This window comes from Phacochoerus africanus, chromosome 12 (genome assembly GCF_016906955.1).
Source record: "Phacochoerus africanus isolate WHEZ1 chromosome 12, ROS_Pafr_v1, whole genome shotgun sequence".
Classification (NCBI taxonomy): Eukaryota; Metazoa; Chordata; class Mammalia; order Artiodactyla; family Suidae; genus Phacochoerus; species Phacochoerus africanus.
Window position 1 is genome coordinate 58,167,583 of NC_062555.1, and position 23,826 is coordinate 58,191,408.

The following is a 23,826-nucleotide window of genomic DNA, read 5'->3' on the forward strand; positions in this document are numbered from 1 at the left end:
CTAGCTCAGAAACTTCCATATGCTGCAGGTGCACCCTTAAAAAGATAAAATGGGATGACTTCAAGCATATATATTATTTTTAAGCAAGATACACTTGCATTCATTTATAACTATTTAAAAATACTTCTATTTAAAACCTTCGTGGCGCAGTGGTTAACGAATCCGACTAGGAACCATGAGGTTGCGGGTTCGATCCCTGGCCTTGCTCAGTGGGTTAAGGATGCGGCATTGCTGTGATCTGTGGTGTAGGTTGCAGACGAGGCTCGGATCCCACGTTGCTGTGGCTCTGGTGCAGGCCGGTGGCTACAGCTCCGATTAGACCCCTAGCCTGGGAACCTCCATATGCCGTCAGAAGCAGCCCTGGAAAAGGCAAAAAGACAAAAATAAATAAATAAAAATATATCTAAAACTGCAATAATAGAAGGATTTCTTCAGTAAGATTTACTTCCTGGATGCTGTTTTTGTAAACTTTGTCAAACATAATGTATTCTTGCCGTGAGAGCAAAAGTAGCTTTATCATTATCCCATGGAACTAAATTCAGCTGGCGGGATCTCAGACGGGAAAAGCGTAAGATCAAACTCAAAACTGGTCAAGCATCCTGAGTTATACAGCATTTTTTCCTTCCCTTCTGCTTCCTCATCAAGAGTAGGGAGTCAGAAAGGAGAAATGTGAGAAAGCTTTGAAGAAAGTAAGATTGACATAAGAGAAAGCGATAGTTGTGGAAAAAAAAAACGACTTAAAAAGAGAGTGGGAAGTGAGACACTGATGGGAAAGAGTGGGGGGTTTTTAGCCTAATGTCTTTAAAAACAGACATCAGTTGGGAAAGGAACACCAGTTGGAAAGCTGCTGAAGTGGATACACTACACTTCCCTAAGACTGTGTGACTTAATGACTTAGCCAGGTTTATTAATTTATGATTAATTTCTATCAGGCTATCTGTTTTATGGTATTATGCCTGTAAACCTTAATTCATAATTAGAAGTTTACTTTTTGTCTTGGTTCAAATTTAATGTCTTCTTCACCTCTCTCAAGAGGATATTTTATTCTCTAGATCTGCCCCTTTTAGGCCCTGCCTTCAGTTCCTTCTCTTTGCAGATGGAATATTGAAATGTATGCAACAGAGGCTGTAATCAATTAATCAGTCCTCAAACGTGCTTTTAGTTTTGGTAGAGTAAGAAAGTAGCTGTTTCAAAGATACTTGGGATGTTCCAGGTAGATGTGCGATGTCCACAACTACCCACGTCTCTGAATCTGTGTCAACACACGTAGAACTTCTCCAGCACGCCACGACGAGAGGCACTTCTCCAAGGCCCAGGTCTGGGGCACCGGCTTCCCTACTTCCGGCCCCGCCCCCTCTCCGGAGGTTGCTAGGAGACGTGATGTCACCGGAAGCGAGGCCTGGGATAGGCTGAGGCGAGGGGAAGCCTCTCCCCCGAGCAACCTCAGCCCCCGGCGCTGGCTTTCCAGCTGTCTGTAGGCCTGGGTGAAGGGTAAGGGTCCGCGAAGGGTGGAGCTGACCGCGGCCCCTCCCGCTCTCCCGCCGCTGTGTCCGTCCGCTCCCGCCGCCCCTGCCCTCCATCCAGGACCGGCCGTGGGACGGGCGACTTCGCGGCGGCTGCCGGTGCTCCTAACTGAAAGGCACTGTTTCCACAGCCCGCGCTGCCCGCCACGTCCCCGGTCTCGGCCGACGGCGCTGCGCGGCGGGTGACCTCTCCGAGCCCGGCGCGATGACGGCTCCTTGCTCCCGGCTGGCCCGGCTTCCTCCGCGCCGCCGGCTCCGGCTCTTGCCGTTCCCGCCGCCGCTGCTGTTGCTGCTGCTGGCGGCCGCGGGCCCCGCGCGCGGCTGGGAGAGCGGAGACCTGGAGTTGTTTGACTTGGTGGAGGAGGTGCAGCTCAACTTCTACCAGTTCCTCGGGGTGCAGCAGGTAAGCGGGGCCACCCGCCCGTCCGAGGGCTGCGCCTTGGGACAGAAACCTGCCGGTCCCGGCGGAAAGGAGGGGGTGGGGCGGGCTGTGACCCCGATTCCTCCGCGGGAGCCGGGCATGCGGGGCAAGACTTGGCCATCCTGGGTTCGGCTGCCCTCCTCAGTCCGACCCACGGGGGTCTCCTCGTAACCAGCCTCAGAGGGAATGGCCTGCCTTCCCCAATTCCTCACTGCCCGGCTCCCCTTCTCAAGTTCCGGTCTCAGTGACAGGCTGGAGGTGCCACCAGCCTGGGGTAGGGACCCTTCTCTTTTCCTCTGCCATTCTGGGGAGATTTTTGCGCCAAGCTTTGCTGGAGGAACAAGGAAGAGTGGCGTGGGTAAATCTTTTACTCTTTCCTTTCCTGCCGCGTGAATGTGGGAAAGAGTAGTCGTGTCTCTAAATTTTCATTTTCCCAATTGCACTTATCTTTCTTGTAGCAGCCTCCTTTCCTCTGCCTTTCCGGGAAGGTGGGAATGCATTTTGGTTGGTGTCTGGATTGCAGAAGTTGTTCGTTCTTGCCTAAGTTTGGAATCTATTTAGCCTGTTGGATAGGGTTTGTAGCACAGTTTAGAAATCTGGAGAAACTTGAAGCCCCTGCGGTGTTGGTCCTGGAATTCGTAGAAGGAGCTCTCGAGTGTTCCGGGACGGTGGAGGCACCTGGGGGGCTCCGGCAAGAGAAGCCCGACCAGTAGCGCAGGATCTTTGTCTTTTTCTTTTCCTTTCGTTTCGTTCTCTTAACTTTTTGGCTTGAGACTTTAACTGGTAACATCCGTTTGTTAACTCTGCTTACACCCCGGGAGTGGTGAATGAGGGTGGATATTCCGTCTCTGAATCCTCCTGACAAGAAGATGCCTTTTCACTGATTGAACGAATATGGGATGAAAGAGTTTCACATGAGCTGATTGAGCCCTGCATAAAATGCTTTGAATAGTTATGGGGGGGGCGGAGACAGACAAACTAAGGTTTACCAACAGTTGTCATTCGAGGCACACTTCACAGTGTATTTCCCCCTTACAGTTTATCATAAATTTGTGTGAACTGTTGAGCTTAACACTAAACGGAACTTTACTTTTCAGTTAAATGTAGTTGAATATAAAACCGCTGTTGCCATGGCATCATGATTTTAACAAACTGCAATTTTGTAAGAGTTAAAGGGAGTTTAAGCACTTCACACTTCAGATTCTTATGTGCAAACAATTATATGATAATTATCTATATTCATTATCTTCACCTAGTGCCACTTCCTGCTTGAAGAGACAAAGCACACCTCATTTCAAAGAAAATGGTGATGCAATATGAGTAAAAATCATTAGAGAAATATAACTCCAAAGGCTTTTACGACTGGCTTTAATACTGAGGATTTATCATAATTGATTAAATTCTGCAGTTAGAGAGTCTTACACATAACCTATCCAAACATTTTGAAGATGTTCTCCAATTATTCATGGAGCATTAAGCCCCTTTAGAAGAATACAGAAATGTAATAGCAATGGTTTAAATTTTAGTTTATGCAATCTAGCATGCATGTGAACTCTCATAAAATTTTCATTTATAAATTCATGCAATTTAATTTGCAATGTAAGGCAGTGTGAACAACCAGAGCATTTGACTATATGGGCACAGATGGGAAAATAAAGAAGCATAGATAATTGAGAAGATTCTACGTTGAGGTAGAATTTGAACAGGAGTATTCAGAAAATTGTTTTAATCTTTGTTTCTCTATTCAGATGTGTTGAAATTGGAAAGAATATAGATGAAACTTTATTCCAAGCAGATAAACTGATTGGAACAAGTTCTTTACGTTACACTGAATCTTAACTTTTTGGGGAGAATTTCAGGAGACCAGAAATTTGGTAGAGACAAATGCAGCCTGTCTTGGTGTCTGGATTGCAGAAGTTGTTCGTTCTTGCCTGTAGTTTGGAATCTATTTAGCCTGTTGGATAGGGTTTGTACCACAGTTTAGAAATCTAAACTGGGCCGTTAATGTGTACTTTCAAGCCAGAGCCAACCAATCTCTTCTTGACTAGCCAGACATGAGGGAACAGAACAAAGTAGATAAGTTAATTACTCAAGAGTGGTGACCTGGCTCTACACACTTATCAGTTTTGTTGTTGTTCATTCAACAGAGATTAAGTAAGCTCATCCCTACTAAATTTTAAGTACTGGGAATTGGCCGGTATATAAAATTAAACCCCCTGAACTCATGACACTCACATTTTAGTAGGGGAAACAGATAGTAAACAACCAGACAAATAAATGTCAGATGGTCAGAGAAGGCTTCAGAAGGAAGGAAGGGAGTGAATTATGTCTATAAATGCACTTAAGTATGTCAGACAGTCCAGGGCAAAGGCCTTGAGATGGGGGCTTGCTTAGTATTTGAAGAATGACAAAGCAGCCAGTGTGGCTGGAGCAGGATGCAGTAGATGAGATCAGAGTTATGGGGGTTGGGGGGAGATCTTTTAGGGCTTCATAAGTCAATATAAGGATTTTGGCTATTACTTATAAGTTGGGAATGGAAGAGTTGAACAGAAGAAGTACATGATTGCCTTCAATCTTGAAATGATCACTTTGTGTTGCAGGTCATCAATGTGTATGTTATAAATTACTTGGATAATTGTAGTATAAAATGGGTGGTGCAAAGTGGTCAGATTCTGGATATAATTTGAATATAGAGGTTGACAAAATTTTGCTGATTGTTTAAATGAGGGATGTGGGGAGGGGGGAGAAAAGTTGAGGATAATACTAAAGCTTTTTCTAAACCTCAGAAACTGACTGAATAAATACTTGACTCTCTGGACTTGAGATGGCGAGCCTAGAATAGAAATAGGTATGGTTGGGGGCAATCAGTAATTTGGTTTTGGTCATGCTAAATTTGAATGTCGAATAAACAGTAAAATAGAGCTGGTGTATGGGCAGTAGGTTATCCAAGCCTGAGTTGTAAGAAGAAAGTCATGCAGTGTAGACAATAAATTAGAGTGTCTTGGCACTTAGTAGGTAATTTGAAGCCACAAAACCAGGTGAGTTCACTAAGGGAGTGACTGTAGGAAAAAGAAAAGAGTGGTCTGGGAGCTGGACCATGGGAGGAACCAGCGAAGGAGATGGAGAAGGAACAGCCAGTGAAGTAAGAGGCAAACCAAGAAAAGATGGTCTCTTTCAAGTCAGGTGAAGTAAGGATTTTAAAGAGGAGAAAGTGATCAGCAGGATAAGTGCTGCTCTTAATTTAAATAAGCTGAGTTCTGAGCGTTGCGTGTCGAATAACAGTGTGGAGGTCATGAGCTACCTCAGCAAGAGCTGTGTCAGCAGGGTAGTGAGATCAATAGCTTGGTTAAATTGAGTTCAGAAGAGAAGGAAGAGGGGAGATTTGGAGACAATTGATACAAAAAATTCTTGAAGTTCCCATTGTGGTTCAGCAGATTAAGAACCTGACATAATCTCTGAGAGGATGAGGGTTCAATCCCTGCCCTTGCTGAGTAGGTTGAGGATCCGGCATTGCCACAAGTTACAGCATGGGTTGCAGATGCAGCTTGAATCCGGTTGCCGTGGCTGTGGTGTAGGCCAGCAGCTGCAGCTCCAGTTCTACCCCTGCCCTGGGAACTTCCATATGCCTCAGGTGCAGCCCTAAAAGGAAAAAAGAAAGAAAAATTCTGAGATATCCATACTCTGAACTAGATGCCAGGGATGATTAGTGACAGAATGTGGCATCTATTTTATCTCCTTTTCCACCAGGTCTAAGTTTGCTCAGTCACTCCCTAAACTCTGTAATTGGAGTAATCAGTGACTTTTAGAACTTGGACCAGGCCGCTTACTGGCTTATGATCTTGTCAAATTAGTTGCCTCACTTCTAGGACAAATGGTAGTTTCTTTATTTACTTCCTAGTAGACACTTAAATATTTATTAAGTGAAAAAGTATAAACATGGTTAACTAAAACCAAACAGTGTTTCACTGAGTGAATAATTGCTTGACAGTTTTTACTCAGTAGATTATATTTATATATGGCCTTTTATTGCTCTCATACAGCGAAGGAATCTCTTTCCATGTACTCCTCGGTTTCAAATTGGTTCTAAAAGCTTTTGAAGGGATTCCAGAAGATTTTAGTGGAGGTGTGTACACAGGTGACATACCAGAGGCTTGATCCATTTTTAGAGTGACTTTATTGTTCACAGGGCATTCCAGTTTGGATTTTGCATCTTTTCAGAGGATACAGGGTAGAATATTAGAGAAGTATAGGGAAAAAAGATGTGTTATTGAAATATCTTTCACTAGTAACTTAAATTCTAGGTTCCCAACAGTATTTATATTTCCTTTAACAGCTTCTGCTCCGTGGACATCTGTAGTTCTTGTGGGGTCAGTGGCAATTCTATATTGTCTCAGTGTCTTTTGGGACCATGACTTTCTTTATCCTTTGTACAGTGTTCTAGCCAACAATAACTATTTCATAGTCTTTTAAAAATCTGTGAATTGAAATTGTTAATAAGCTAAGTGATCTTAAATTTTGCAGTGTTTACTTTCTGATGAAGTCAAAGTAGTTTTCTTAGTGCCACTCATTATAGATTCCTGTTCATAGAGCTAGGAAATGTGCCTTTCTCTTGTCAATTTTTAAATAACTGCATCCTTACATTCTAATGAATGCCGAAACCTAGTTTAAAAAAATAAAACTATTGTGAAGTGACATGTGCTTACAAAATTGTTGGATTTTAACTTTTTCATCAGAATTTGTAAAGCTCTTTCAGTCTGTATTTCCAGTGCACAGAATGCGTAAATGCACAGAATAGCAGCTTGTATGAGGGAGGGACAGTTATGGCCCACTTATCCCCTATGCTCATCCAAAGTTTAGACCTCTCTTGCCAAACTTTGACCCATCTTTTACATCTTTGGATGGATAAGTGAGTTACCTTGGTGGAGTATGGTCGCCTTTGGTTCGCTTTGCTTGAGTGGGGAGAGCAAACCAATCAAAAAGCTATGTGGAGTTGGGCTCATTCTCTTCTCTGCCTAGACCAGTAAGGCAGTTATTATCCTGGCCAGACTTTCTCTTGACTCTACTGTCTCCGTCTAGACTGAAGATGGGAGGGCAAAAATTGCTAACAAGCCTGTTTGGCTCCCATACATAAATTCTCCAGTAGCTTTTCAGCAGTGAAGGTGCTATTTGATCTCTATTTACCTGACTTTTGTATTTAGTGTTTTTTGGATGGGAAAAACACAGAATCATTTATGGGGGCTTCTTGACTGTGTCATGGTGCTTTTTAGAAATAAAGAGGAAGATCTCTTTCATAAATGACTGGTGAACTGGTACTGTGATTATCAGTTCTCTCCAGTGACCCTTGTGGTAGATTCCACTGAGCTTGTGGGGGTGGTTGAATACAGTTCACTCTTTCTCCGGCGAGTCTATTGCCTGGTAAATCTATGTCATGTAAGAGTCGCTCCTCTATTTTCATTGTAGAATCCAAAATTATTTGTTAGGAGAGAGAGAGGGATACACAAAGGATATGGTAAATATCCTTCCAGTCATTTGTATTTCTGATGTAAAGCATAGCATAGCATGTATAGAATTAGAGCTGAATAATTAGTTATCTAATTGTATGCATACTTGCATTTGATTGGATTATTATAAAATTAGTTTACTTTTCTTACATATTCACTGTTTAGTGGAGGTTGCCTCGACATGTTTTATGGGGAAAAGCAAGTCTATTAGGCAACTTTTGCCACGTAATCTAGTGCTGATGGAACAGAAATCCTCTTCTAGTTAAAGGTTTCCTTTTTCTTTTTATGCCATCCTAGAAAATTTTGTCGTATTACTCCTACACACACCCTAAGCTGAACTGGGAAATTGGAACTGTCATTTGTTATTACAATTATTCTTAGAGTTATATTCTAAAAAAGTAAAAGTTACCATTTTACCCAGTAATAGGTATAATGTGAATTTCAACAGTGTTATGTTTTATTCAATGCTGGGAATGATACATGGGATGGGATGGAGTTGAGGGTAGATATTTGACTTGATTGCTTAGAGGAGAGCATATGTGGCAGTTGTACCACCAGTACAAATACTTCGATAAAATGCCTAGTACATTAAGCCAGTCTCAACTCTGTGTTTTCTACCAATGAACTACTTATTCCACAGACTGCTGCTGTATGGTCTTGGGAATCTTTTTCTAAGCCAGGCATTATTGGGTCTATTTGGATAGTAATGATGTCAATTAATTCCACCCAGAATTAAAACAACCCCAAAGCTATTCTTGTATAGAGGTGTGCAGAGAGGGAAGGAAAGGAGTTGCAGTGAAAAGAGAGACTTCTAAATTGGGTGAAGCAGGACCCTAGACCATTTTATAATGAAGTTATAGTCATATGTATTTTCAGAAGCCTTTATTTTCATCAAAACACTTACTTGTGAAAGATAGGTCCTATACCTAATGGAGGTAAAAATAAGATTATGTCTTAAATAACATCATAGTACTCCATTAAATTTTTTAAACTTATATTCACTGAAATTTTTGTCTAAGTGTGTCATTAGGACTTAATTAGAAATTTAATCTAAAGTTTGTATCTTGTTCCCATCCGCCTTAATACTAAAATAAGGTTAGAACTCATTCACTTACCCAGTTAAGTGTTTCTGATTATCATCGTCCAGCAGCTAGACTCTGTGAGTAATCAGGCAAGTTGGAAAAGCAAGGGCATGCCGCAACCTACATTTTTTGGTTAGAATATGTGCATAAAACAGTATGTTTCATTATTAGACAGAAGCCCATTTTAGTGCCATTGAGGCAGTGGGCATAAAGCTATGTGCAGCTACATGGTCAGCTAATAGAATTTGAATTAAATATTAAAGGTAAGAGTCTAGGATCCGGAATTAAATATAGGATGCCTCATAGTATCAGCAGCGGTATTAAAATGGAAAAGAAGCAGTATTAAAATGCCACTAGGTGCAAACACCAGAGTTCTAAAAGGAAATAATTTTCTTAAATTTTGGAGTACATGCAACTCCTGGTTATAGAAAGCACGAGACTTTTAAAAAGCCACATGTGTAACATGTGTAGTGAGCAGTAGCCAAAATGAGTTAAGACCAGAAAGATTGTTGTTGTCATTTATTGGGAGGGTCCATATACATGCCTGTAGAGTCTTCTTATTTTTACCCCATACTTAAGACTTTATTTGTACCAATAAAATGGATCAGGTTAAGGAAGCTATCCCATGACCAATTACTAAGAAGCCTCTTTTGGGAATTTTGAAAAAAAATACAAATATTATTAGCAGTTATTTTCACTTATCACATTTGTAGTTAACAGATAAGCATTTAGGTTCTCTGCCTTTAGTATTTTGTGTTAGAATTGGTGATTAAATTTGATTTAAGAAAGTTAATGTATTTATGGATAATGTAGGTTGACTGGAAATTATTGTTACTTGTAGTTAAGTATATCATATAATGCTCAAATGATTGCATAGTAATGATATAATATAAAATATGTCATACTTTCTAAAGTCCAAGTGATTGTCATGCTGTGCAGTTCTGTGGTAGTTATACAGAATTCATGTAACTATTTGTAAGTATATACAGTTTAACAGACTAAATTAGATCTTGAAATTAGTTTTGGTGGAAAGCTTCACAGGTTTGCAACAATGCTGCCACTTCTCAAAACATTGTTGAAACTTTTATTTTGTTTGTTTGTTTTTTGTCTTTTGTCCTTTTAGGGCCACACCCGCAGCATATGGAGGTTCCCAGGCTAGGGGTCTAATCGCAGCTGTTGCTGCCGGCCTAGGCCAGAGCCACAGCAATGCTAGATTCGAGCCGCGTCTTAGACATACACCACAGCTCGCAGCAACACCGGATCCTTAACCCACTGGAGGAGACCAGGGATGGAACCTGCCACCTCATGGTTCCTAGTCAGATTCGTTTCCTCTGCACCACAATGGGAACTCCCGAAATGTCTTATTTTGAATTGTCTTCGAAGCCTGCAGCATATTTGGTAGATTATCCTCATTAATAGTAAATTTTTACGATGGATTTGATTTTTGCCTGTAGCTAATAGTCATTTGGAGCTAAATTTGGTGACTAAATTGGGTTAGCAAGCTTGAGTAAGTACATTTTGCATTGACAAAGAGATGGGAAAGTAAATTTCAAGTAAGGCTCATAAACTGGTTTGAGGACTGTTCTCAAAGAAGAATTCCAGAGAGGTTTGGAGGGATACCAACATGAAGTAAATCTGTAGCCTTACAAAGTAGCAGAATGTATGCCAGTAAGTGACTTTTAGAGTACTTACTACTTTGTGGGTAGCAAATTTTTGGAAGAATTTATACCTACAGAAGAAAACTATATAATAAAAATTATCTCCGTTTTAGAGAAGGGGGATAGAATTGAACTAGAAGAAAATATTGTAATTATCTACCTGTGTTTAATATTAAAAACAAGGATCCAGAAAGTATTCACTACATAGTTTTTCTGAACTAATGCTAGTTAAAGCAGAGTGGCAGAGGAACCAGTGTGAACGTTAGGGATAAACACAGTAGCTGAGAATACCACTGAGGGAGAAAGTAGGAAATACACACAGACAAGGAAATGTACACGGGGGAAAATTGCATAAATACAAATACTATATAAATGGTAATGGAGTAATATCTCCATCTTGTGGCCTTTTTTGTATATTGTTGTTAAAAATGTTGAGGGGTTGTATTTTCACAACTGTAGGCATAAGTCAGATGAAAATGCAATATGGGTCAGAGAGTTTTTGCAAGGCCTTTTGAGTCTGAGCTTCCCAGTTGGTGTGCAGTAGTCTAGTGTTCTGGGACGGCAATGCCTTCCCTTGAGTGGCCCTAACAGTTAACTCCAGTGTGTCTTACAAATGTAATTTTCTGTGAAATGCCATAGTATGGAAAATGTTGGAAAAGCACTGCAGAGGCATGCAGTTATATTTTTCTTCCAGGGGAAAATTTGGAAGCCTGTATGTGTGTATATGAACAGAGTTGTCCTGTATAATTACTCTCATCAATCCTTGCTATTCTAAAGATCCTCATTTAGCTCTTATAGAACGAAGAGCATTATTTAACATATTGGTGAGAGAATCTGGATATAAAAGGAATCAAGAAGTCTTTGATAAATTAGTGCTCTTCAGTTACTTGATTACTTACTCTGGAAGATGGAATGACCATTAAACATAACCATAGTTTGAAACCATAATTTCAGAGGAATACTTTAGCAATTACTCATAATCTTCTTGTGAAGGGGATACAGATGTCTTTGGAATGTATAAACATACAAATTTGAGTAGCCTAAAGTAATATTTTGCAACACTAGGAGATAAGGTAGTATTTTATTTATAAATCCTGACTGGCATATGTTTCAGATTTTTGACAGATGACGGACTTTTTAAAGCCATTGATCCCTTAGAGAAGCACTGTGCTTCTAAGTCTGGTAGATACTTTAAATTTGTACTACTAGCACACTTCAATTTGGATACTGAATTTTGATTGAAAATACCTGATCTGTGTTGAGATTTCATAGAAAGTGCAGCTAACAAGTAGATACGTGTACTCAAATTCTTGCAAACTAACAAGTAGGTTCATGTACTCATATTCTTCCAAACATACTTAAAAGCTTTGCAATAACTGAATCAAGTATGTTTTAAAAATTTAAATATAAATGGCGTCAATGAAACAGTTTGGCTTCTGAGTCGCAGTAACACATTTCAAGCGCTCACACATGGCTAATGGCTACCACATTAGATAGTAGCTCCTTAGATGAACATATCTCTGTTGTAGAGATATATCTAAACATTTTGGGATAAAATCACTGATTACTTTTTCCACTTTGTCAGGGGTGCAGTTTGTAGGTTTTATTTTTGTGTTTTAACTCATTGTGGTTTTGTGGTTTTGCTTTGTTATTTAGATTGTTACAACTGTGCTAGAGATCATCTGTCTAGTTAGTCTTCTGTGCATTTTGTCCATTCTTTTCTTTGGTTTGTAACGTCTGTTAGTGTAGTCCATGCTGCTCTTATCAAGACAATGGTTCTGAACAACCAGGAGAGAGGCCTCTCTGCCGAGGGTGTTTTCAGGTAATCACCTTAATCCAAATTGCCATTTACTTTTGCTGATTTGCATGTTATATTTTTTAATTCTAACTTAATATGTTAGGTCTTCAATGATGATTTGACCAAGATATCACCAGGGTTCCTACTTTGTGATTTTAACTTTGAGGCTGCCTGTTCTCCCTATTTATTCTGAAACTCGTTCATAAAATCTATTACTAGCTAGGAAATATTCACTGAATTCTCTACTGTCACTTATTTTATATCTCTTATTATATAATTTAAAAAAGAGACTTCCAGGTGTAGTTCTACTTGCATGCCAGTCTTTTGGCCCTTTGTAATATCAATCAGGAATTCTAGTCACCCTTTTTCACTTGCTGCCTCTGCTACCTCCATTTGACTCCTGAAAGTACTGCTTTTCTTTGGTTTGATTAATTAATTGCTGATCTTTTTGCCTTTGCCTTTTGTAATTTCATAAGCAGGTAAGGAAAAGGAGTAGATCTTCATATTGGTGGTTCTTGTACCTAACTATTACTGTTTTAAATTGTCTGGTTAAAAACTATGCTGAGAGGAAAAAAATTAAAACTTTAAAGAACTTATATAGAATCTCAAAGTTGGAAGCAACCTCACTAATATCTAACCTATTTCCTCATGTGGGAACCTCTTCTGTAGCCATCCCAGAAGATGGTCATCCAGTCTGTTTTATTCATGCCTAACAAGGAGGGGATTGTGAAAACAACCTGTTAAATTTTGGTAAAAGCAATCTTTTTCTTATGTGGAGCCAAAAATCATTCTTACACCTATTTCCAACTTTATTTGTAGTCTTCTTCTGTAGTATTCCTGAATATATATTCTCTCTGAATTATTTTTCTGAAAGCCTTAAAATGCACATGGGAAATAATTATTGATTCTCTCCACAACAGTAGTTATTAAAAACAACAACAACCCACAGTTCTTTGTAAAGCATTTATACCTCAATAAAGGTGTTTTTTGTTTGTTTGTTTGTTTTAAATACGGCAAGCTGAAAAGCCTACTTGCTTTTATGGTCTTTAGATATGTGTTCAGTTCTCCTAGAAAAGACCCAAGCCACCCTAGTTAACAGTTGTCTTGGAACTACACCAAGCATGATTTGAGGTTACTATAAATAATTCCCTGGGCTCAGCAAAGTCAGCAACAGGAAATTTTTGAACTTTGAAAACATAAGATGTTTTGGGGTATGCCAACTTTGATAATATGGCCATAGGATTAGTTTAATTAATGCTGTACCCAGGAGTTCCCGTCGTGGCGCAGTGGTTAACGAATCCGACTAGGAACCATGAGGTTGCGGGTTCGGTCCCTGCCCTTGCTCAGTGGGTTAACGATCCGGCGTTGCCGTGGGCTGTGGTGTAGGTTGCAGACGCGGCTTGGATCCCGCGTTGCTGTGGCTCTGGCGTAGGCCGGCGGCTACAGCTCCGATTCAACCCCTAGGCTGGGAACCTCCATATGCCGCGGGAGCGGCCCAAGAAATAGCAACAACAACAACAACAAAAGACAAAAAAAATATATATATATACTGTACCCAGAAGTTATTATAGACTCTTAAGCAAAACCTGTGTGTTTAGCTGTGCCAGGTTGTGTGTCTGATTCAAGCCATGTTTTAGATTTCAAGATTTTTATGAAGAATTGCACGTAGGTAGTTAAAGTGAATAATTTCTCTTTCATAATTAAAATGTTATGTTTCTTTAGGTAGAATTTTGGTTTTCAGATTCATCTTGATTGGGTGTTTGTCCTTTTTATTCACCCCTCCCTAGGGGCTTTACAGTGGCTTTTACTCCTTTCCCTGAGACACTTAGACTAGGAGTAGGTCTTATATAGGCAGCTTAGGGCTCCCTCCTGAGGTTATATTGAGGCCATTGCAGATCCAGATACCAAGCCTGCAGGTTGCTTGGCCTGGTTTCAGCTGTTGGGGTAAAACTACGGCCTCTTAACATTTCAGATACTTGGTATTTTATAACCTGTAGCCTCGGGCAATGGCCTTCTCACTTTTTACGGTTTTTTTTTCCACAGGTGGTAGAGTCCCACTTCAGCCCTTGGTTTCCAGCATCAAGCCTGGCTCTGATCCCAGGCCTTTTGTAAAGTACTTTTAGTCCTCATTACTCTGTGGGAGTCAAACTCCGAATTTCTTCTGCCTACTTATAGGTGTGGAGTCTGGGCTTTAGCTTGAGCTCTGTTTGTCGCTACGTGCTTCCATTTGTTTTTGTCTACGGAGATACTTAACTGGTTTCGATCATGATGTTTATAATTTTCTCTCTTTATTTTTTATCATTGGTATATATTTGGAGTAGGGTTTGAAAGGAAGTCCCTCAAGTGCTTGCAGTGCTTTTGACTTCAGAATATTTTTAAAAGCTGTACTTCTTTTATACTATTATTTTTAATACCATTTTTCTACTATCTAAGAACCTTTTACTATTTATCATCCAGAAGTATAGTCAGGCCTCTTATTCACAGCAGTATAAGAGGCTCTTACTTAGACATCAAAGGGAAGAGTAAATCATTCAGTCCCTGTCCCTATCTGTCCACTATTCTCAGACTTGATCCAAGTCTGGGTGCTAAAACAGGCAAGTAACTTTCCTAAAATAATCAGATCCCTCAGGTTTTGAATAATAAGTAGATCCATTACCTCAGAGTAAAATATATTTGGCCCTGTCATTGGTGATGTCCAAAGGAGAGTCTTAAACTGTCTTGAACCTAGGTGGAAAAATATGCCAAATGGGGAGATAGATATTGAAACTCAGGTGCATGTCCAAAAAACCATTGCTAGAGGAAATGAATGGTTCTGAAGCTAAGATATATGTAGGTAATTCCATGTTGATCCTTTGTAAATATATACCACTCACAGTCCTTTTAAAAAGACTCTCTTTTTCTGGACCTGAATAATAATATGTTCTCTTACATGTAGTCTTCAAAGTTCACAAAATAGGAGTTCCCACTGTGGTGCAACAGGATTGGCAGCACCTCTGTAGCACTAGGATGCAGGTTCAATCCCTGGCCCAGGAACTCTGTATGCCATTTGGTGGCCACAAAGGGGGGGAAAAATCACAAAATAAAAAATAGGACAGTGAGGGTTAACCTCACTGAAAAATGTTTTCATAGTTGACTTGATGGACAGTACTAAAATCATAGAACCTCAGTGGATATTAGCTTCATGGAATTAAGTGATCTTTTTTTTCTTGTCTTTTGGCTGCACCCAAGGCATGTGGGAGTTCTGGGGGCAGGGATTGAACCTGCACCACAGCAGTGACCCAGGCTGCTGCAGTGACAACACCGGATCCTTAACCTGCTGAGCCACAAGAGAACTCTGGAATTAAGTGATCCTCAATTAATGGTTCAAGTAGTTTATAGAGTGCATATTTGGAATGTATTTTAAATGGTTTATTTTAAGGAAATGAGTATTCAGACTTACAAGATAAAAGAGTCATTTCATTTTAGATTCATAGGATTTAAGTATCAGTTTACAGACAGTTTGAAGACATTTATTTTATAATTATTATATACCTTTAATATTGTGTTGTTAATCTAAGGGAAGTCTTTAAAATACTAATGTGAATGAAAACAGTGATATAATGATCTTTTTAAAAAACCATATCACTTACAATCATTGTTGCTTTTCTTTAATATGGATAACGGTTTTCTGTCTCTGCAGTAGTTCTCTGCCGTAATGTTTCTAACCTTTGTTTTTATGATAAAATAGAATATGCACAGCTATCTAGAGTATGTTATGAAATTCTGATAACAGAGCCTGTTTTTCATATTTATTCATTCATGCTTTCTTTCTATAGTATACGCACAGTAGTAAAGAATTGGAGACAATCAGATTCTAATAGTAGGAGATTATTTGAGTAAATTATAATATGTTCTTTGTGTGATACATAATTATTAATAACAATCTAAGTGAAAAGTACATGGCATCATGGAAAAACAAGTGAAAAAAGTGGGGTAGCAAGTTTTATTCACATTCAACTTATAATTTTGTAGGAATTATGTATATGAACAAGGGTGAGACAGTAACATGAACAGATGAGAACAGTTTGAATTGTGGATTGGTGGAATTGTTTTATTTAGGAATGAGTATTTCATTTAGAGTCCTGAAACATTGCTAATATATACCCACATAAGTTCTAATTTTATGCTAAAAATACCATGTGTTTATTTTTTATTTAAAAATATTGCCACATAATTTTTAATAATTATTTCAGTGAATCAAACTATTCCATCTTAAGTCTAATCTTCCAGATAAGACTATAAAACTCTGTTGTTGAGCTTATAACATGTAGAGATAACTGTATATGACAATGATAGCATAAAGATAGGGGGAAAAAATGGAGCTATCATGGAGCAATGTTTTTACATTTTTCCAGAATAAGTTTAGAATTAATCTGAACTAGATCATGATAAGATACATATTGCAATCCTTAGACAGCCACCAAGAAAATAAGGAAAAATTTTATATAATAAAAATTCTCACAAAGGAAGTAAAATGGAACACTAGGCATAGCTAGAGGTATACAGAAAACAGCAAAATGGCAGATGTAAATCCGACCCTATCAGTAACTAAATTAAATATAACTGGATTAGGCATGCCAGAAAAAAGGCAAATAATATCAGGATGGATTTAAAAAAGAAAAGAAGAAAAAAGATCCAACTATATTCAACTATGTGCTTTTTACAAGAGACTTTATATTCACAAATTGGTTGAATGTAAAAGGATGGGAAAGTTCCCAATTTTTGGAACTTAATACATTTCTAATTAACCCATGGGTTAAAGAAGAAAATCACAAGGGAAATTAGGAAATATTCTCAACTGAATGAAAACAAAAACAGAGCATATCACCATTTGTGATGCAGTTAAAGCAATACTTAGGTGGCATTTATACCTTCAAATACCTCTATGAACAAAGACCAGATTTCAATTCAATAATCTTATACTTTGGCCTTACAGCGCTTGGAGGGGAAAAAGTGAAAACTAAACTCAAAGCAAGAAGGAAGGATATCCTAAGATTAGAGAAACAAATGAAATATAAAATGGAAAGAGAGGAGTTCCCATCGTGGCGCAGTGGTTAACGAATCCATGAGGTTGCGGGTTCGGTCCCTGCCCTTGCTCAGTGGGTTAACGATCCGGCGTTGCCGTGGGCTGTGGTGTAGGTTGCAGACGCGGCTTGGATCCCGCGTTGCTGTGGCTCTGGTGTAGGCCGGGGGCTACAGCTCCGATTCAACCCCTAGCCTGGGAACCTCCATATGCCGCGGGAGCGGCCCAAGAAATAGCAACAACAACAACAAAAAAGACAAAAAAAAAATGGAAAGAGAAAAATCAGTGAAACCAGAAGTTTGCCCTTTGAAAAGATCGGCAAAATTGATAAACTGATAGCCAGACTGATCAAGGAAAAAAATATATATAAATACCAACTTTAGGAATGAGAGAGGATGCATTACTACTAACTCTTTGATTATGCTGTAAGGAACCTAAATTGTGATTTGTGAAGTATCTGAGCATTTAATAGTTTTCAGATTGTTCTCTCCCATACAAATGTACACATACATACACATTTGTATGTTACTTGTATATACAAGGTTATTTCTGCCATTACATCTTTGCTCTCAGAATTTGATCTCACTATGTTTTGGCTTTTATATTTATTAAAATGTAATTTTTAATGCAAAATTGTAAGTCCTAAAGGCTTATTCATACATATCTTTTTATTAGATTTTATGCTTTTTAGAAATAACTCCAAATAGAAGAGATCAAAGTTGAAATTTTAGTTATATGAAAAATTCTGTTAAGTGTCTGTGGTAGACTACCAGTCAACTATCCATTTTTCTCTTCTTTAGTAGTATAACCCTATATTATTGGATGTTGGAGTTAAAATCTCTGACAGGTATCTACCAGAATTCTTTACAGATGATGGGGGCCAATGGACAGAAGACATAGGGCTGGGCTTCTAAAGAAGGAAATCCTTAAAGGGCAGTTTGTCATTCTGTCCTTGTTTCTCCCTCCTTTCTGCTCACCGGAATGTAGATGAGATGTTAGTAGCTGTTGCAGCAGACGTTTTGTGATTAGAAGTGACCTTGAGACACCAGGAGCAAAGAGATAGTAGGGGCCTGGGTCCTTGTGGCCGTGGAGCCACCATAACTTCCTTGGATGCCCACTTCTGTACTTCTTTTATATGAGAAAAATAGACCTCTGTCATTTTAAAAGTCATTCAGTATATTGAGTTTCTATTACAAACAGCCTGTTTCTAATATACTGTTCTTACCAGTATGAGGGGTTGTTCTTTAATTTTTATTAAAAAATTTATATAAAAGCAAAGAAAAAAGAAATTTTAAAAACCCAAAGAAAAGCAGTTTTGACATTTTAATCTATATCATTTCAGGTTGTTTTTTCTTTTTCTCATATATATTCTTTTTACCTCAGTAACTTTGCTCCTACTATTAACTGTGCCCAAAATTTCTTCTGCCTCCCAAAGTACTCTCATATGAGTACGTTTATGTGATTTCAGTATGCTAACTGCTCTTTATAAAATTGTGTAAAATACACATAACATAAACATCAATTTGAACCATTTTTAGTGTACAATTCATTGGCAATAAGTATATTCACAAGGTTGTGTAACTATTATCGCTATTCATGTCTAGAACTTTTTCATCATCTCAAAAGGAAACTGTTTGCATTAAAAAAAAAAATCACTCACCATTCCCTCCTCTCTCAGGTCCTGGTAACCTTTAATCTATTTTCTGTCTCTAAGAACTTGCCTCTTCCAGGTACCTCATATAAATGGAATCATATAATATTTACCCTTTCCTCTTGCTTATTTCATTTAAGCTTCAAGGTTAATCTGTGTTGCAGAACACCTCAGAATTCTGTTTTATGACTGAATAATACTCGTTTTATGTATACATCACATTTTGTGGAATATATACATTTATCTGTTGATAAACTTTTGGCTATTTTAAATACAGTTAACCCTTGAACAACACAGGTTTGAACTGCATAGGTCCATTTATGCACAGGTATTTTAAAATAGTAAATATTTTTAAATTACATAATCTGCAATTGGTTGAATCTGCAGATGTGGGGGCTGAATAAAGTTGTATATGGATTTTCACCTGCACAGAGGGTCCGGGTTTCTAACCACACCCTCCCTCCCCCGCCAAACATTGTTCAGGGGTCAACTGTAATGCTGCTATAGACACTGGTAAACAAGTTTGAGCCCCTGCTTTCAATTCTTTGGGGATATACCTAGAAGTAGAAGTACTGGATCATAGGGTATTCTATACATAACTTTCTGAGAAACAGCCAGACTCTTTTCCACTGTGGCTGTACCGTTTTACATGCCCACAAGCAATGAACAAGGGTTCTAATTTCTCCACAGTTTCACCAGCATTTATTTAGTTTTTTTTTTTTTTTAATGATAGTCATAGTGGGTAAGAAGTGGTATCCTATTGTGGCTTTGATTTGCATTTCTCTAAATGATTGGTGACGTTGAAGATCTTTTCATGTACTTGTCGGCCATCTGTATATGTTCTTTGGAGAAATGTCTATTCAGATCGTTTGCCTGTTTGGGGAGGAGGTTGGTTTTTGTTGTTGAATTATAGGAGCTTTTGATATATCCTGGATGTTAATCCCATGCCAGATATATGATTTGTCTCTTTACTCTCGTGATAGTATCCTTCGATGCACAGAAGTTTTACATTTTGATGAAATCCACATTTATCTTTTTTTCTTGTGTTGCCTGTGCTTTTGGTGTCATGTCCAAGAAGTAATTGCCAAATTCCATGTCATGAAAAATTTCCCCTATGCTTTCTTTTAAAAGTTGTATAATTTTAGCTCTTACCTTTAAGCCTTTGATCCCATTTTGAGGTAATTTTTTATATGTGAAAGGGTTTAGCTTCATTCTCTTGCATGCAGATATCTAATTTTTCTGGCCCCATTTGATGAAAAGGCTACTGCTTAAGTATTTAGTATTCAGTATCTTATTTAATATTTAAAACAGTTCTATCTAGTTAGGCATTTTATCAATGAGTAAATTGAATTTCAAAGACTTCCCCATGGTAACAAAACTAATTGGTAGGGTTAGGATTTACACTCTTGTCTGTTAGGTTCAAAGATCATAACCATTATTCTGTGTTATTTCTTGCTATTCAGATGCCACCTGGTCTTAAAGATCCTGCCTAAATTTAATCCCTTTATTAAGATTTTCCCTGCTGCTTAACCTTCTAATCAGATATGATTGCTTCAGGGCAAATTTTTTATATTCTTAATTTGTAGTGCACTGCAACCAGATTGTAGATATTCAGTACACGGCGAGTGAATGATTGATAGAATTGTAATTCAAAATAATCTCATCTATACCCTTACCAGTGTAAAATGTGAGCAGAAGCCAAAAGGATAAAAATAATCACAGAAAAAAGGTAATTCCAAGAGTTCTCTTGTAGCACAGTGGGTTAAGGATCTGGAGCTGTCACTGCAGCAACCCAGGTCTCTTCTGTGGCATAGGTTTGGTCGCTGGCCTGGGAACTTCCACATGCGGTGGTAAAACAAAAAAGTAATTCCGCATTTTGCTTAAAAAAATCAATTGCACAATTATAATACGGGAAGATCTAATTTGACTTAATAAAGATAAATGCTAAAGTTCTGGTTGATCACAAACTGAATTAGGCCCCAACGGTATGATGCATCTGCTTTTAAAAATGAGCTCTAGTTTGCATTAATGTATGTGTAGTGACTTGGTTATAGAAAATGAAAAGTATAATACAATCTACAGTGTAATATTATGTACATTCCTTGTAACATATATATTAACAAATGAGGGTTTTTTTTAAAGGGGAGCTATAAGAAGAGTAGAGATTCTGGAATCTCATCCAGTGAATTCAATACATATTGCATTTGAAAAAGAAAGGCTAATGGTGTGTGTGATCACTGACTTTATTTATTTATTTTTTTTTTGTCTTTTTGCTATTTCTTTGGGCCGCTCCCGTGGCATGTGGAGGTTCCCAGGCTAGAGGTCGAATCGGAGCTGTAGCCACTGGCCTACACCACAGCCACAGCAATGCAGGATCCGAGCCGCGTCTGCAACCTACACCACAGCTCACGGCAATGCCGGATCATTAACTCACTGAGCAAGGGCAGGGACCGAACCCGCAACCTCATGGTTCCTAGTCGGATTCGTTAACCACTGCGCCACGACGGGAACTCCTGATCACTGACTTTAAATATTAAGATTAAGAAATATATTTTTAAACTTTTAACTTATGATCTTTCATTTTGGAATAATTTCAGACTTACCAAAAACAGTAAAGGAGCTGAAGGTCTAGAACAAACTTTGGTCAGAGTCATAGGTAAGCAAGAGAAATTTGATAGTCTTTTTATGCATTATGCCTTAGTCTGAGCGACTTGAGAAGGTTGTATCAGTCTGCCATGGAGATAGCCTCAAAGAAGCAAATGAGGATATCTCCTTTACTAGAATCCTGTCTTTAAGTAGCTTTTCATTATTTTCTTCTTTATCCAGATGGACCAGATCCAATGGTTATTTCTGCTATAATGTCATATTTGGCTTCTTGTTCTGAAAAACCACATGCTAAAATTAATACATTTTATAAGAGAAATAGGATTGAGTAGAGCCTTCAAAATCTATGGAACTTTATGAGCTCTAACAAAACAAAACCAAGAAATACTTAAAAAACTTCATCTCCTACAGCATTTGTACCTAGCATCATAGTCAGTTCTTCGAACCCTTTCATGCTCCTTTATTTGAGATAGAGGTTTTTAGGTCATTTGGATAAAAATTCAAACTATGATTCAGTGTAGAACCTTTTTCACTGATCTCTAAGTTTTTAAATTGAGGAAATGTATTTCAACTGTACTCACAGTATCATCAGATAGTTCTACATAGTGGAAACCATAGATATTCACTATTTATTAAAAGATGGCATTTCTGTGAATTCGTAGCTTTTTTTTTTTTTTTAAAAAAAGCTCTTCGTGTATTGCTAAGGCTTTTCCTTTAACTGTGAGAAAGCTTGTCTCCAAACATTTAAAAAAATGAATGAGCTGGGAAAAGATCAAGTTGAGTTAACACAACGTCTGCATTATAATGACATCATATCACTATTTACTAACCACATGTTAAGTAGTTCAAGTTAAAGAAGCACTTGTCATAGCAGTAATTAACCTGCAATAAACTGCTTAATTGATTGCTAGTGTGTACTTCAGTGACAATGTTTAAACAGAGTTGATGTTTGCATTTTTATAGCCTTAGGTGTTTCTGATAACAATGTATAAGCGTATCACTTGTTGAATTTACAGAATATTTGACTAGAAGATGGCCTTGTGATGTGGTTGTTTTTTAAACTACTTTATTTAGCCTTTGGACCCTTGGGTTTTTTGGGTTTTGTTTTTGTTTTCTTTTTGGCCAAGCCTCTAGCCTGCAGACAGTCCCAGGCCAGGGATTGAACCTGTGCCACAGCAGTGATAATGCCAGATTCTGTTGCACCGCAAGAGAACTTCCAGACCCTTGGGTTTTGTAGAGGCTCTTTGGGTAGTGGTTTTGTGTATGTTTCTGCAGTCTTTTAAATTCTTTCCTTTTTTTTCCTCTATGCATCTTTCTGTTCTTCCATCTATTCTTTTAGTCCCTGGCACTGTGCTAGGTTTTTATGGAATCTTCGAAAGAAGTATATACCATGATTCCTTCCTTTTATAGACAGAAGATAATTTGATAGCATTGCAAGACAGGATATAATCAATTGGTGGATTGTTCTGTGTTGCCTGTAAGCAGTAGGCCTGCCTGTGCTCTAGTATTGACACACTTGAAGCTTAAGAAGATGCTGACCCAAGTTTGACCAGGTTCTGAGCCAACCCTTTCACTTGCTAATTGACTTTCCCACTTCATTCATTTCTTTAAATTACGTAACAATATATGAGTACTACAAAATCTTGCTTCAAGAAGTAATGGAATAGCCAAGATATGGAAACAACCTAAATGTCCATTGATAGATGAATGGATTAAGAAGATGTGGTACATATATACAATGGAATATTACTCAGCCATAAAAAAGACAAACTAATGCCATTTGCAACAACATGGACAGATCTAGAGACTGTCACACTAAGTGAAGTAAGCCAGAAAGAAAAAGACAATTACCATATGATACCATTTATTTGTGAAATTGAAAATATGGAACAGAAGATCCTATCTAAAAAAAACAAACAAAAAACAGTAACAGATCATGTCCAAGAAGAGCAGACCTGGGGTTCTCAAGGGGGAAAGGGGAGGGAGTGGGATGGATGGGCAATTTGGGGGGTTTGGGGGGTGCAAACTGTTATATTTGGAATGGATGGGCAATGGGGTCCTACTGTACAGCACAGGGAACTGTGTGTGATTGGGTCACTTTGTTATACAATAGAACTAGATGAAACATTGTAAATCAACTATAATAATAATAATAATAAAAAGAAGTAATGGAAACTCTTATAGAATTAGCCTGTTGTGTTTCTCTCTCTCCCTCTCCACCCCCCCCCCCATGAAAGTTTGCCTCTCTTGATGGAGTTAGGCTTCTAGATGACTAGTGGCCTTTGGTATGTTATATGCTTTAGTTTTCTTGAATATGGTATTGCCTATTAAAGAATTAATCAAGAAAAATCTCACTCTGTCCATGTGTATATTTGGTTGATGAAGAAAGAGAAAGATTGAAAGACTTAAAGTAGAAGGGCTTTAGGAAGAAAACTCTTGAAGCTTATCTAACTTACAAAATAAGCCAAATGTTCCTGTATAGAAACTAGACAAGCTTTTGCAGTTATGTATTATCTAAATGTCAGT

General features: G+C 38.3%; 1 protein-coding gene across 1 annotated transcript in view; it reads left to right on the forward strand.

The window, feature by feature from the left end:
• The first annotated feature begins 471 nt into the window (after nt 1-471).
• The window catches only part of DNAJC1 (DnaJ heat shock protein family (Hsp40) member C1), a 198,800-nt gene continuing 175,445 nt past the window's right edge, over nt 472-23,826 (forward strand). Inside the window, exons 1-2 of the mRNA XM_047755503.1 lie at nt 472-1,491; nt 1,655-1,926. Of these exons, the coding sequence (XP_047611459.1) occupies nt 1,729-1,926 (198 nt within the window). The 5' untranslated portion in view covers nt 472-1,491; nt 1,655-1,728. The remainder of the gene's footprint in view (nt 1,492-1,654; nt 1,927-23,826) is intronic.